The 14,091-nt window shown below is 37.3% G+C and overlaps 1 protein-coding gene across 2 annotated transcripts in view; it reads right to left on the minus strand.

Moving 5' to 3' along the window:
• The window catches only part of LOC101166794 (copine-5), a 94,461-nt gene that overhangs the window by 12,192 nt on the left and 68,178 nt on the right, over positions 1-14,091 (minus strand). For both annotated transcript variants that reach the window (XM_004070683.4, XM_020704604.2), the window contains 2 exons: positions 2,372-2,418; positions 1,065-1,246 (listed from right to left, as the gene is read on the minus strand). In XM_004070683.4, the coding sequence (XP_004070731.1) occupies positions 1,065-1,246; positions 2,372-2,418 (229 nt within the window). The remainder of the gene's footprint in view (positions 1-1,064; positions 1,247-2,371; positions 2,419-14,091) is intronic.

Raw genomic sequence — 14,091 nt, forward strand, 5'->3', positions numbered from 1 at the left:
TTAAGACTTTGCAAAAACAGAGTCACCCTATCCCTCTGGTCATCTGGACTGAGGCTGTCATAGGCCATTGCACTGTGAATGGGGTGAGTGGATGCAGAGACTGTAGTTTCTCATACAAGCATACTGGTGCAATTTTTTCATTTATTTTAAATCTAAATTTTTAATTGAGAACCAAAAAATAATTACACAATTCTTATTATTTATAAGAATCCTTTGATGATTGGAAACCCTTAGTCAATATTTGCCTATAACTTGCCACTATTAAGTTGATTTTATTTGCCTAAAACATAAATAAAACCCATTTAAAAAATAATTTTCAGATAGACATAATGTTTTCAAAGTACTTAGAGGGTATAAAAAAAACATAAAGAAAAATAAAATCCACCTTTACGTCCTTTTTTAGACCCTTCATTCTTTACTTTGTTTAAGCATTTTAGCAGCCTAGAATCTGTGTAATAAAGACACAAGAAGTTTAATAATCTCAGATTTGGAGATTTTGCTCCTTTTTTTCCATGTAGATCCTATCAAATTCTTAGTCAGGGTTAAACCTGAATGCGTGTTCATTTAGACGGGACTTTGACTGAACCACTCAATGAAATTCTTCTAAAATGTCTTCTAACTGTTTTTAATGTTTCTTTGTTGACCAATTTCTAAATTAATGTAGGAGGTATAATTAATAAACACCCTGGGCTGTAACTTCACTATTAAGGCTTATAATAATTACAGCACAAATGAACGAGGCTTTAATTAAATGGTAGGATGAATCTTAATTTGCGATTTTTAAATTGATTCATGGGATGATGCAGGCATGCTCTGCAGACATTCCTCATAAACTTGGCTGAGGGTTTCTGCCTCAAAGAAACTTATTTCCATAATAAAAGGAAAATGATTACACTTTGAATTATGCATGGTAGAGGTGTAATTTTCCATGCTTATAAGCATGTGCTTACTCTGTTACAGGCCCTCAAAAATCAGCTGCACTGTGAGGTCCAAAGTCTTTTTCGTGCTGATTGACTTCCTGAACTTCAATCTCAGAGCACAGAGGAACTCAGGGGTTTACCTACCAATGGAAACTCGTGAGACACCCTTCCATCAGGTGGCAGTTTAGCACCAAATCCCAGGGCTGGAAACATCTTATCACTGTCATAGTCCTGAATGATCTCTCCGACAGCCTTCAGGGCCATGGCATAGGCGTTCATCTGATATGGGTTCATGTAGTGCAGAGAAGTGGATTGTGACGGATTTCCTTTCAAGACAAGAGAAATCAAGAGTCAGTGATGCAATCCAACAGACGGAGAGTGCTGACAGCTGCATCAGGGGAAAGGAAGGAGGAAGCAAAACTGAACCGGAGGCCTTAAATCTAAGCTGAGGCTGGACTTTATATAAACATTTTCTGCACATAAACAACGCACAACCACCCTATTTTTTAATATATAAGGATCTGTTTTATGTTATGCAAAAAGACCCAATCTGCTCCTTTAATGCAGTTGACTGAGGTTGTTTGGGTTTCCCGTGATGAAGCTGTACAGCTACACGAACAGATACTTCCTCAAGTAAACTTTAAAAAAATCTTCAAAACGTTAATCTGGTACGGCTGTTTACCAGCTGGGGTAAATTATGGTTCAGATAGAAGTTTCAGAGGGGGAACAGCATTATCTAAATGTCACATTTACATCTTATGAGTCCTTTTCTGTGACCATGAATAACCTTAAAACCTTAAAACATTTCAACAAAAAGTGGAGGGTTTTTTTCTGCACTGTCAGTGGGAGGCATTTTTTAACATATAGAAATACGGTATGGACTAGAACAGGGGCTTGCAACATGAGGCTCGGGAATCACATGGGAATTTTTCCATCCCTCCGTTATCGCTCTATGTTTTTGAAGAAAAATATTAACAATTTCAACAATTTTTTTTTTCTTTTAGTTGATTAGTTTTAGTTTGTCATATAAGATTTAACATATCAGATAAATGAGTAAAATTATGGTAAATGGTTTAATCTACTGTCAGAGTGGTTTTTAATTAGAATAAGTTTAAAGCATTCTTATTCTCTGCTGCAAAGCAGGAGGTAAAAGTGCTTTAAATTTTGAACTACAACACTCCATGACAATGTAATGCATCTCCTTTTTCAATAATAGATTATTTGAGTTGTTTTTCCATATTCCCTCCATCACTTATGCTTTGTTTGAAATAAAATGCACATGTCGGTGTTTTCCATCAGTGCAATAACATGAGGAAAAAATAAGTATTTAAAAAAAACATTGACAAATATCACAAGAACAAAGAAAACTCAAGTTTTTTTTGACTGATGCAAAAATGGCACAATCATACCTCTGAAGACAAATGAGGGCAGAGCAGGAAAACGGCACTCACCATTTGATGCAGTGAAATCAATGGCCACTGTGAAGTGAATCTGAGTTCTGAAACAAATGAACAGGGAAAATGTTAACAAAAGAGAGGCAGGGAGCTTCAGCACCAAAGTTTAATGAAGCTCTCCCAGGTTTCCGTATGTTCTCCGTTAGATCTCTGATCTGACAAAAGCACACAGAATCGTGTTCATTATTCTTCTTTGTTACACTGTTCCACTGCTACTTCCACACAGAAACAGTCACTTATGAACTCTTTTAAGGCAAAGTTCTACATGTGTGCAATTTATAATGGCTAAAGGACAAATGTTCATTTACATTTATAACATTTTGCATGAAAGCTATCAAACCTTTGGAAGAGTTTAGCATCATTTTTGCAGCACTTTTATGTAGCATCACGTATCAAAACATGAGATGGAAAACCCAAGAGGGCGTATTTCTCTGCAGATAAGCACATTACCACACAGTTTTTGTGGTTCAAATAATGACTGAAGGAGATTAGCTTTGCACAAGTCAACATAGAAGAGTGTGACTGAGTATGAAGGAGTGCTTGACTTAATCTGCTTTTAAATATTCAACAGAAAATGCCACAAACTGAATATCAAGCATGCAAACCCATGACTGTCACACACATGCCCACCAGTTAATCACAACCCACTTATTTACAGGTGACTTTGACAGCATTGTGGCTGAGAAAAAAATAAAAATAAAAAAGATTGCTTTACTGCTTTCATACAGCAGCTTTTTCAAGCCTGTGATCTCCACACTCCGTCCTCCACACGCCTTGTTGTCACCGCTTTTGTCAGATGAAGTTGCTTTTGTGAGATCATCTGGAAAATGTGATCCACAAAGCATGTCAAAGCTAAAGAAGACTTGTAATTTATGGAAACCCCTTCTTTTTTTTTTCATAATCACAAACTCAAAAAGTAGCTAAGTTGGGTTTACCTATTTTGTCACAGAGACAATTGAAAAGCGGAAAGGAGACTTAGGAAGTGTGTGCCCTTTCATTGTTATTAACACTGATTGCTTCTTCCTGATTCCATCTCCATTCAGAAATTCACACAGTGTTAGAGATAATGGTGGCTTCCTCCTGCAGACACTGACCTCAGCTCATTAATCAGCATTGAGCTGCGCTGCTTCGCTGAGGGAATAGTTATGTTGTCATGCAGCCTGATTTGAAAGTCAGCACTGATTTTCTGGATCTAGTTTTGAATCTTTCAGTGGAAAAAAAAGTTTAGAGATTAAGTTCTAACAAAAAAAAAGTAAACCTGGCAGAGAGAGACTAGGTGAATATTAGATTTATCTGTTCCTCTGTAAGTCAAACTATTCATAACATTGTTTATCCAGCTTTTTATTTATCTATTTTATATTTAAATTGAACAAAAAATGTTTTTCTCATAATAAAGACTGAAATTTATCTGATTTATTAGTGTTTTATAATTAGGCTACTTAGCGCAAGCTTTTAAGGCTGGTAAACCTTAATTATACTCTCCTAATGTTTTTTCTATTTATCCAAACATCTTCTGTTTTCTGTAACTAAATATGAGAATCGCATTAAATGCGCCAGTGAATTCTAACAGCAGAAAAATATGCTTTATTCAGGGACACAACAAATAACTTTCAGCGTTTCTGTTTGTCTGTTTTAATTAATAGTCCTCAAAAATCTGTTTATGTACAAATACCCACACAGCTGCTTGCCACAGCTTCTTGGAGAACTTTAAAATAAAAGGGACATTGTAATTGAAACTCTTGGATCATGAGCAATCTTGTTAAATAATTGTTTTAATTAGTATTTTGATAGATTTCCATTTTTACATTTGAACATTTTTCCCACACTGTCAGTTGTTACAACCCCTTAAAGGATTTTGTGCTTGAAGTGACACTTTCTTAAATTTGCATTGCTGTGCAAAGTCTCTTTCTATGAAGACATAATTTGTTATATAATACTGCAACATATTTGTTTATATGAATTTGAATAAGTAAAATACACGGCAGTCCTTCAAGCTCTATGTTTTAAGTAAGTTTTGATGAGAATTGGCAAAAGATCTTGCAAAAAAATTCTTAGCTTTCAACGAAACCTATGAGGATTTAAAATCTTATCTAAGAGTTCTCAATTCGAAAGGTTATTTTAGAAAACCCAAAACATGGATGTATCATCCAAACATCATGCTTTGATTCAAACTTAGCTTGAAAGTTTTCCTTTTTATTGTCAGTGGTTCTGAAGAGCCCCAGGCTCTTTTTTTGTTGAAGCAGCTTCAGTTTGGAAGACAGAGATCATCACTATTTAAGAGCAGCTGATGGTCTGAACATGCACATGTTCATGCCATCAATACTACCAATCTCAATCAATGCTAAACCCTAAATGATTCATTTTAACAACACTTTGATTCATATCATAATTTCTAGTTGACGATTCAATTCAGTCAATATTGGTTCATTTTGAACGATCCGATTCACTGACCTAAAGTCGATTCAGGACATCTTTAGCCAACCAGTATAACTCAGATATAAACAACTGGGTACTGAACAGTGCAGGTGAAGTTTTCCTGATTTCTTAAATTTCTTGCAAGATATTCAACTGTATATTAAATGTGTGTACAAACAAACAAGTAAACAAGACTGAATAGTACACATTTTAGTGTCAAAGTTCAGTCCAAGGTTGTTTTTCCACATCAAAAGAATCCAAAAGGAACGTTATTAGAACATTCTACCACCAAGTGTTTCCACACATTGGACTGTAATGATGGCTTGATTATTTTTTGCTGCCATCACATACGTGTTGTCCGCTGTGATTAACAACTTGCCTCAGATCGATCTGATTGAAGCATAGGAATATAAATCTGTTCATTGAGTCGATTAATCGTTACACCCCACTAAACCCAAAAAACTGAGAGATCTCTGTGACACATAAGCCCATCCATCCATCTTACATTCCAGGTTTGTCCTCTGCAGGGTAACATGGGGTTCATAGAGCCAATCCCAGCTTCTTTAGGGCAAAGACAGAGTACACCCTGGACAAATCACCAGTCCTTCACAGGGCCATACACAGGCAGACAAACTACAACAAACTACTCAAAGGGACAATTTAGAAAACCACCGTCAAAAGAATCGCCAACACCCTATTAATTCTATGTTTTAGAGTATGACGTCTTGGCTTCAAGCAACCTTTTTCCAGGTTTTATTTTGTTTTTTTCCATTGTACATTGTGACTTCTTTGATTATTTCAGTAGCTTCATCCAGTCAACTTTAGACACAGAAATGTTCAAGTCTGATCAAAGTACTGACACGACCAACTCTGCCTTTGTTACTGTGCTAAATAAATTTATTTTATAGTTTTCAATGCAATTTTTCATTTCCTATTTTCTCTTTTTAATTGGGCAAGAAAGAAAACTGTAGTTTGAACCCACTGAGAGCCACTTCCAACCGAGCTGGAATTAGTTTTTTTTCATTCATGCTTGTAATAAAAAATAAATGAAGAAATAAAACAGTCTAGTAATTTCATACAAACATGATTCTTTGTTGTGATAATGTTCCTGAAAGAGCAAGATTTCTTTTTTACTAGCAAGAGCGAGCAAGAAACTCACTCTGCACTATTAAAATTTTATTTTTATATCTATATATATATATTTTTTTTCAATCTACTTTTTTCACTTTCAAAGCTTGTAATTTGTTGTAATTTTCCATACTGCAAGATTATGTCCGGCTGTATTGCATTTTTCCAACCAGCTAAGCATTTTTACTCAGATTTTCAAGTGCCAAACATGTTTGTGTGATGGAACAACTTATTTAGGTCTGTTTTGCAGTCACAGCATGTGTGCACTAAATTATTCTTAATGCAAGAACCAGGTTACCTGTCTGAAAGCTAAAGAAGAAAACATTCATGAAAAAGAAAAATGCAGAACTAGATTAAAGGTGCGGACATAAAGGAATCAGTTCTGCATCTCATATTTCTCGTATGTCTCATTACCTTTTAAACAAGGCTTTACATTGTATCTGCATGAACAAAACAACAGCAGTAGGAATAAAAACAAAAATAAATTACCATTTTTAGAACTCGACTTTCAGAAAGGAAAAGGAAAAAAATTCCAAATAAAAACTTTAAAGAACATCAGTCTTTCTCCGATTTTTTTAGTTAGTCTGGTAAAAATCATTGTTCGGAGCCTGACAGTGTTTTGATGGTCCTTCTGGCTCTATTTTTCATTTTCTGTCTTTTTATGATTCCCAAGATGGCTCAATGATATAGAAGTCAGAGTTCAGCTGACACAATCTGATCTCAGTGAAAATGTATCATAAAAAATAAAAGTGGAAATTTCCTGTGTGCCAAATTTTCTTTTGGTTTGTATTTATACAAAGTGTAAAGTGGATCTTTTCAAGGAGCTGAGCAAATGACTTTGAGAAAAGGAAATCAATGTGAAATAATGTTGACTAATAGCTTAGTATTGCCTGTTTTGCATATCCATGTGCAGACAATTAGGGATTAGAGTTTGTATTTTACCTCTTTTGATTACAAAATCAATAGTGGGATGTTTGTGTTTTTGTATTGCATATTCTTTTGTAAATTGGACATTAGTTCTGAAAGCAGAATTATTATTTTTTTTCATTTCACACAGTCATCCGGGGTTGATTGTTTTTGGCATCAATATTCAAGTTATTATACAAATTAATTGTTGTGCTTTCAGTAATAGGTTCCCAAAAACCTTTTCACCTTTAATTACAGATATGTTGAGAAAACGTCAACTCATCAACTTTATTGTTCTTTTTTCGTTTTCTCTCACTCATCTGGGTCACCACATATGGATCAATACAAATCAGTCATGATTGTAAAAGAAAAATGGTTATTAAACATTTTATGTGTATATATATATATATATATATATATATATATATATATATATATATATTTATATATATGTGTATATATATTGTGAATGAAGCATTGAGGGCAATTCCTACCACAACCATCACAGAAACCAATGAACTGGTTTACACTTCAGCAGCAGTGATCCTTGAGATGCTTGGCTATAAGAGCAACCATGGAAGAAAACAGTACCCACCATGGAAGCAACGGTTAGAGGCCAAAATCAAGGCAACTCGGAAGGATGTGAGTAAGCTGACAGAGGCTCAAAGAGGTACAATGAGAAAGCAAGTACCTAAGAGATACAGCCAGATGTCCATACCTGAAGCACTGGAAACTGCCAAACAAAGGCTCCTAGCCTTGAGCAGCCGCCTAAAGAGGTACACAAGAGACAATGAAGCCAGACGAATAAACAGGCTCTTCGCAACTCAACCTGCAAAAGTGTACGCTCAGTGGCAGGGTCAAAACAGCCGAGCAGACCCACCAAGGCTGGAAACTGAACAGTACTGGAAAAGTATATGGGAGAAAGAGACAGCACATAACAGCAATGCCCAGTGGCTGGTCTCTCTGAGAAAAGAACATAGCAACCTCCCTGAACAGAATCCAGTAACCATCACAGTGGCTGACATCCAAGAAAGAGTCTCAGGTATGAAGAACTGGACAGCACCGGGCCCTGACATGATACATGCCTACTGGCTAAAGAAGCTTACCGCACTCCACGAGCGCCTGGCAGCACAAATGAACCAGCTGCTTAGAGATGGGACTCACCCCGAATGGCTAACGGAAGGGCGAACGATCCTGATCCAGAAGGATCCCTCAAAGGGTGCAATCCCATTCAACTACCGGCCAATAACCTGTCTGTCCACAACATGGAAGCTCATGTCAGGCATCATTGCAACCAAGATAAACAGGCACATGGATCAATTCATGAGTAACACACAGAAGGGCATTGGTAGAGACTCCAGAGGAGCCAAACACCAACTCCTGGTCGACAGAACAGTCGCCCAAGACTGCAAGTCACGACACACCAACCTGTGCACAGCCTGGATTGATTACAAGAAGGCCTATGACTCAATGCCACACACATGGATCACTGAATGCTTGGAGCTGTACAACATCAACAGGACTAAGAGCCTTCATAGGAAACTCGATGAAGCTGTGGAAAACCACCTTTGAAGCCAATGGGAAGCCACTTGCACAAGTGTCCATCAAATGTGGGATATACCAAGGTGATACTCTGTCCCCACTGCTGTTCTGCATAGGTCTGAACCCCCTCAGCCAAATAATCAACAAGACTGGCTATGGATACCGACTCAGAAATGGGGCCAACATCAGTCACCTCCTCTACATGGATGACATCAAGCTATATGCTAAGAGCGAGCGTGACATTGACTCCCTGATCCACACCACCAGGATCTACAGTACTGACATTGGGATGTCATTCGGGCTCGAGAAATGCAGCCGGATGGTGACAAAGAGAGGCAAGGTAGTCCACACAGGAGGGGTCTCACTCCCAGAAGGAACAATAACAGACATCGAGGACAGTTACAAGTACCTTGGAATTCCCCAGGCAAATGGCAACCTGGAGCAGGCAACAAGGAAAGCTGCAACAGCTAAATACCTCCAACGAGTAAGGCAAGTCCCGAGAAGCCAGCTCAATGGCAAAAATAAGACCCGGGCAATAAACAGCTACGCACTGCCAGTTATCAGATACCCTGCAGGAATAATAAGATGGCCAAAGGAAGAGATACAGACCACGGATGTTAAAACACGAAAGCTCCTCACCATGCATGGAGGGTTCCATCCCAAATCCAGCACACTGAGACTGTATACTAGCCGCAAGGAAGGAGGCCGAGGACTAGTGAGTGTAGAAGCCACTATCCAGGATGAAACATCCAAGATGCATGAGTACATCAAGCTCAAGGCCCCAAATGACAGTGTGCTCAGTGAATGTCTCAGGCAATGGAGAGCAGAGGACACAGTGCTGGAGGACAGATCCTCATGGGGGGACAAACCCCTGCATGGGATGTACCACCGGACCATAACTGAAGTGGCTGATATCAAGAAGTCCTACCAATGGCTAGAAAGGGCTGGCCTACAGGACAGTACTGAAGCGCTCATCCTGGCAGCTCAGGAACAAGCCCTGAGCACCAGAGCGATAGAGGCTCAGATCTACCACACCAGACAAGACCCAAGGTGTAGGCTGTGCAAAGAGGCGCCTGAAACAATCCAGCACATAACTGCAGGATGTAAGATGCTGGCAGGTAAAGCATACATGGAGCGCCACAATCAAGTGGCTGGAATAATATACAGGAACATGTGTGCAGAATATGAACTGGAAACCCCAAGGTCAAAATGGGAAACACCTCCGAAGGTGGTAGAGAATGAGAGGGCAAAGATCCTGTGGGACTTCCAGATCCAGACTGATAGGATGGTAATGGCAAACCAACCAGACATTGTAGTGGTGGATAAAGAACAGAGGAAAGCCGTTGTGGTGGATGTGGCAGTGCCAAGCGATGGGAACATCAGGAAGAAGGAACATGAGAAACTGGAGAAATACCAGGGACTCAGAGAAGAACTGGAGAAAGCCTGGAAAGTGAAGGTGACAGTGGTGCCTGTGGTAATTGGAGCACTCGGGGCAGTAACCCCCAAGCTGGAGGAGTGGCTACAACAGATACCTGGAAAGACCTCAGACCTCTCAGTCCAGAAAAGCGCAGTGCTAGGAACAGCTAAGATACTGCGCAGGACCCTCAAGCTCCCAGGCCTCTGGTAGAGGACCCGAGCTTGGAGGAGAAACCACCCGCGGAGGGTGGGAGGGGCGTTGTATGTATGTATGTATGTATGTATGTATGTATGTATGTATGTATGTATGTATGTATGTATGTATGTATGTATATATATGTATGTATATATATATATATATATATATATATATATATATATACATATACAGATCAAAAGATCATGAAAAAAAGAATATAAAACATTTGAAATGGAAGGTTGGAAGGATGTTAAAGCTCCTAATATTTATCATGCTTATAAATCAAAAGGTTTTATTTTTTTCAATTTGTCATCAGAATACTTCTACAAATTATTTTTAAAGGCTCTAATGGCAAATAGTCATAATTTAGAATAATCAAGATGAAAATAAAGTCTGTTAGTATCTTACATTTCCTTTTTACAGAGATTAGTAGCCAAACATATTTTGTTATTTTCTTAAATGTAGAGAAAACATGACATACATAACAAGAACAGATTTTAAAGGGAAAGTAGGAAGTTTAGATGATCCTTACTTGCCATACATTTGGATGGAACACAGCTGCTAAAGTGGCTGGACATCAAAGTGAAGTAAAGGTCAGACAGATTTAGACCAGGGAGACCCACAGTTCAGAAATCTGTCATGACCATTTCCCCTTTTCAAGGCTTTTGGTGAAAAACTGTGTCATACACTAATTCAAAGTGAGCTTCTCTGCCTCTTGTACCAAACCAGCTCAAACATGAGCAAAACCACCAGTGGCCCCTTGTCAGAAAGAAAAATCTAAAACCACAAATGCGAGCAGGGTCACACATAACTAAAAAACATTTTTTAAGTCTCCGCCATCTCAGTTCTACAAGAAAAAACAACTGTTTAAGAAAGAAAATGCCCCTACACAGACACTTAGTTACTGGATCCATAAACAACTAATTAAACCAAGTAATGATTACGTCCTATATGGTGAAACCACAAGGTTAAGCTAAATCAAATACTGAAAAATACATCATCAGTTTATCCTATTTCCCAAGAACAGGTTATTTTCAGGTGAGATGATTAAACCTTAATATAAGTTTTCACACAGAAGAATCAATACCAGGCCAATTGTGGTGCAGATTAAATTTAATGGAATATAAATCTTTCATAGAGCTCTATGAGTCAGGGCATTGTGTGACTATTCCACTTTAATCACCACTATTTGACTATATTTAAGCACCATTTCAAAGTTAATAAAATTTTAAGAAAGAAAAAAAACCCTCATTATGAAACCAGCCGCTGCACAATAGTCAGGCAGATAAAGAAATTGCTTTCCTACTTCAGCCTAGTAAAAAAAACTAAAAGGGGGATGAATTACTAACACAGGTGTAAAATATCAATGTTGGGTCTCAGAAGAGGTTTTTGCAGTTAGCTGGATGGGCAGCATTTCATTTCAAAACAAACCCCAAAAGGCATTCTGTTTCACAAAAATGTATGTGTTAAATATAAATAGATCTATATCAAAACATCCGAGTAAAATATTTTTTACAAAGCAAAATCTTTGATAAAATAAGTTCAACATCACTTGAATTTCCTTTACCATAATTTCAAGTTATCATCAAATTTTGGAAACTGCATTTTGAAAAACAGCTTTCAAAAAAGATGAGGGAGACTCAAACCTCTTTACTGAAGATTGTCAGACTTACTCTGCACTATTTCTTTGTGGATTCCTTCATGTTAATAAATAAAGCTGATGCATCGTCTTCACATACACAGTTGTCAGGCAGACTGAAGGGTAAAAGAGAGAAAATGAGATTTTGCCTTTTAAATTTACTTGTTGGGTTAAAGGGGTTTATTGTTGCCTTTTTGTGTAACCGTGACTGCCAATATTTTTACTAACATGTAATCCGTCATTTAAATGTTTATTTCAGCAACTTTCAGCATTTATTGACTGTGTCATCTTAGCTGCTGAAACCAGATAACATTTGTGTTGAGTATGTGGGTCAAACGTTGGAAAGCAGTGCTCAGAAAACTTCAATATAATTGATCCGTCATGAGAAGCACTCAACACAACTAAACAGTGTGTGTGTAAATTCATGTTTGCACCATCATCAGGACCAAACCCCATCAGAGCCCTGTACTATAAAAGAAAGAACCAAACTGGAACTCTTTTTAGCACGAATCATTTTTTTATGCTTAAAAAAAAATTCTCAGAATTGATTAAAGGATTTATTAGGCTGTGTGTGCAAATTTGTTGTATGTGATTGTTTTTTTAGGCATGGTAACAATTTTTAAGCTCTTTAAAGAGAGGAAATGAAAAAGAATTGTGCATTTTATTTACCCGTACAGTCAGACCTCAAAAGAATTATAAATGTTGACACAGAGGTGTGAAAAAGGTCAGTTGACATTCACCATGTTTCGTTGTTCTCACTCTTTTCACTCTGGCATTAGATTCCCTTGAGAGTAGTTCCTTTCCTTTCACACTACATCAAACCAGACGTATCCACAATCTCCTTTTCCTCATTCATGTGCGACAAAACATGTGATCAAATGATTTGAACTGGCTGCAAAATGTTTTGATATCCAGCTCATCCACAACACTGACTTCTTCATTAGAGCAAGAATCCCTTTAGCTATATGTGCAGAGGGCTTGGTTTAATTGTTTCTCAATCAAAAGCTGTTTAGAAATAGTCCGTCATTGCAGGATAAACACAGCAACACAGAGATCTGAGCAACTTCTAATCTAATGCATTTTTGGTGTTAGCCCTATGTTGGTAAGTTAGAGGAGTCAGTATAGAAGATAACCGTGTTTATATAATTTTGGATGCATTACTGAAAGGGGGATCAAACATAATGGTTTCAAGCTCAGGTGACTGGCTGGTAATTCAAACGTCCCTGCTGTACTTGCTCCTGGTTACCTAGATCATATGTGTCTATCAATAAGAAGCTACAAGAATTAAATAAAAACATAAAAACAAGCATGACATCAGCTCTGGAGGACTGCAGTTAAACTCTTATGGGATCTCAAAGAACAGCACATCGACTTTTCACACAATTTCTTCAAAGTTTTGTCTTTTATACCTACTTCTATAACTATGATGAATGAGCAGCATAATGTGACAGTGCCTTTCACACACCAGTGCAGCAGGAAAAGAAGAGTTACAGAGGTAATATACCTACAAGTACATCCAGGAACACCTAGTGTTACTAATTACAATGCTAAATGCTGTGGTTGAGGTTTGCATTGAATCAAAAACAGAATGATGTCCAACTTTCCACTATATATAGTCCTGGATTACTTTTGCCATGTCAACAGTTTTCGTTTTAAACAGATTTCTTCTACGTTTTGGCTTATAGATGGATCTCAATGTATATACTGTATATAATATGGCCCTGATGATGAATAAAAGTCAGATTGGCTTTCAAGACTAATTAACATGAACAAAAATGTACAATTATTCTCCAATCTATCACAATCAGGTACAGTACAGCTGTGTTGTTGTTATTTTACTGCTAGTATATATTTTTATAAAGATACGTTTTCCTAACTCCTATTCATTCATTTCAACCCAAAAAAATCTATCATTTAAAATATTTTTTCAAAAGGAATGATGGGGAAGAAAACAGGACAAAGACATGAACCTTTCAAAGACATGAATTATTCACAACAATGGTCTTAAGAAAGACTCTCTGCCTTCAACTTTTATCATCCATCATATCAGTAACAAAAGAGGAGGTCTCACACTTAATGCATGCATCCTAGAATCAAAGCAAATGAGAAAATGTTTGCTGTTTTTTTGGTAGAAAAATACAACTTCTTTGACTGATTAAAAGAAAGTTATAAAAGAAAAATTCATGTCTTGTCTGATTGTGTAGTTTGTGAGTTGAAGCTCTTTAGTGGATAAATCCTCACACTATCCATCTCTCACAAAACCAACATAATATATACTTTGATAATCTGTCTTGAGCACCACTGCCAACAGCCATAATTATGTCCCAAAATGGAACAAGTAACAATAATTGCTGCATAATTCTAGCAGCTACAGTGATCATTTGTATTTCAGCCTGAATGAAACTACAGATTCTTTGAGATTTGGTATGTTTTGAAGCATAGACAATGCTTAAAAAATAACCATACCCTACA

Source organism: Oryzias latipes, chromosome 7, assembly GCF_002234675.1.
Source record: "Oryzias latipes chromosome 7, ASM223467v1".
Lineage (NCBI taxonomy): Eukaryota > Metazoa > Chordata > Actinopteri > Beloniformes > Adrianichthyidae > Oryzias > Oryzias latipes.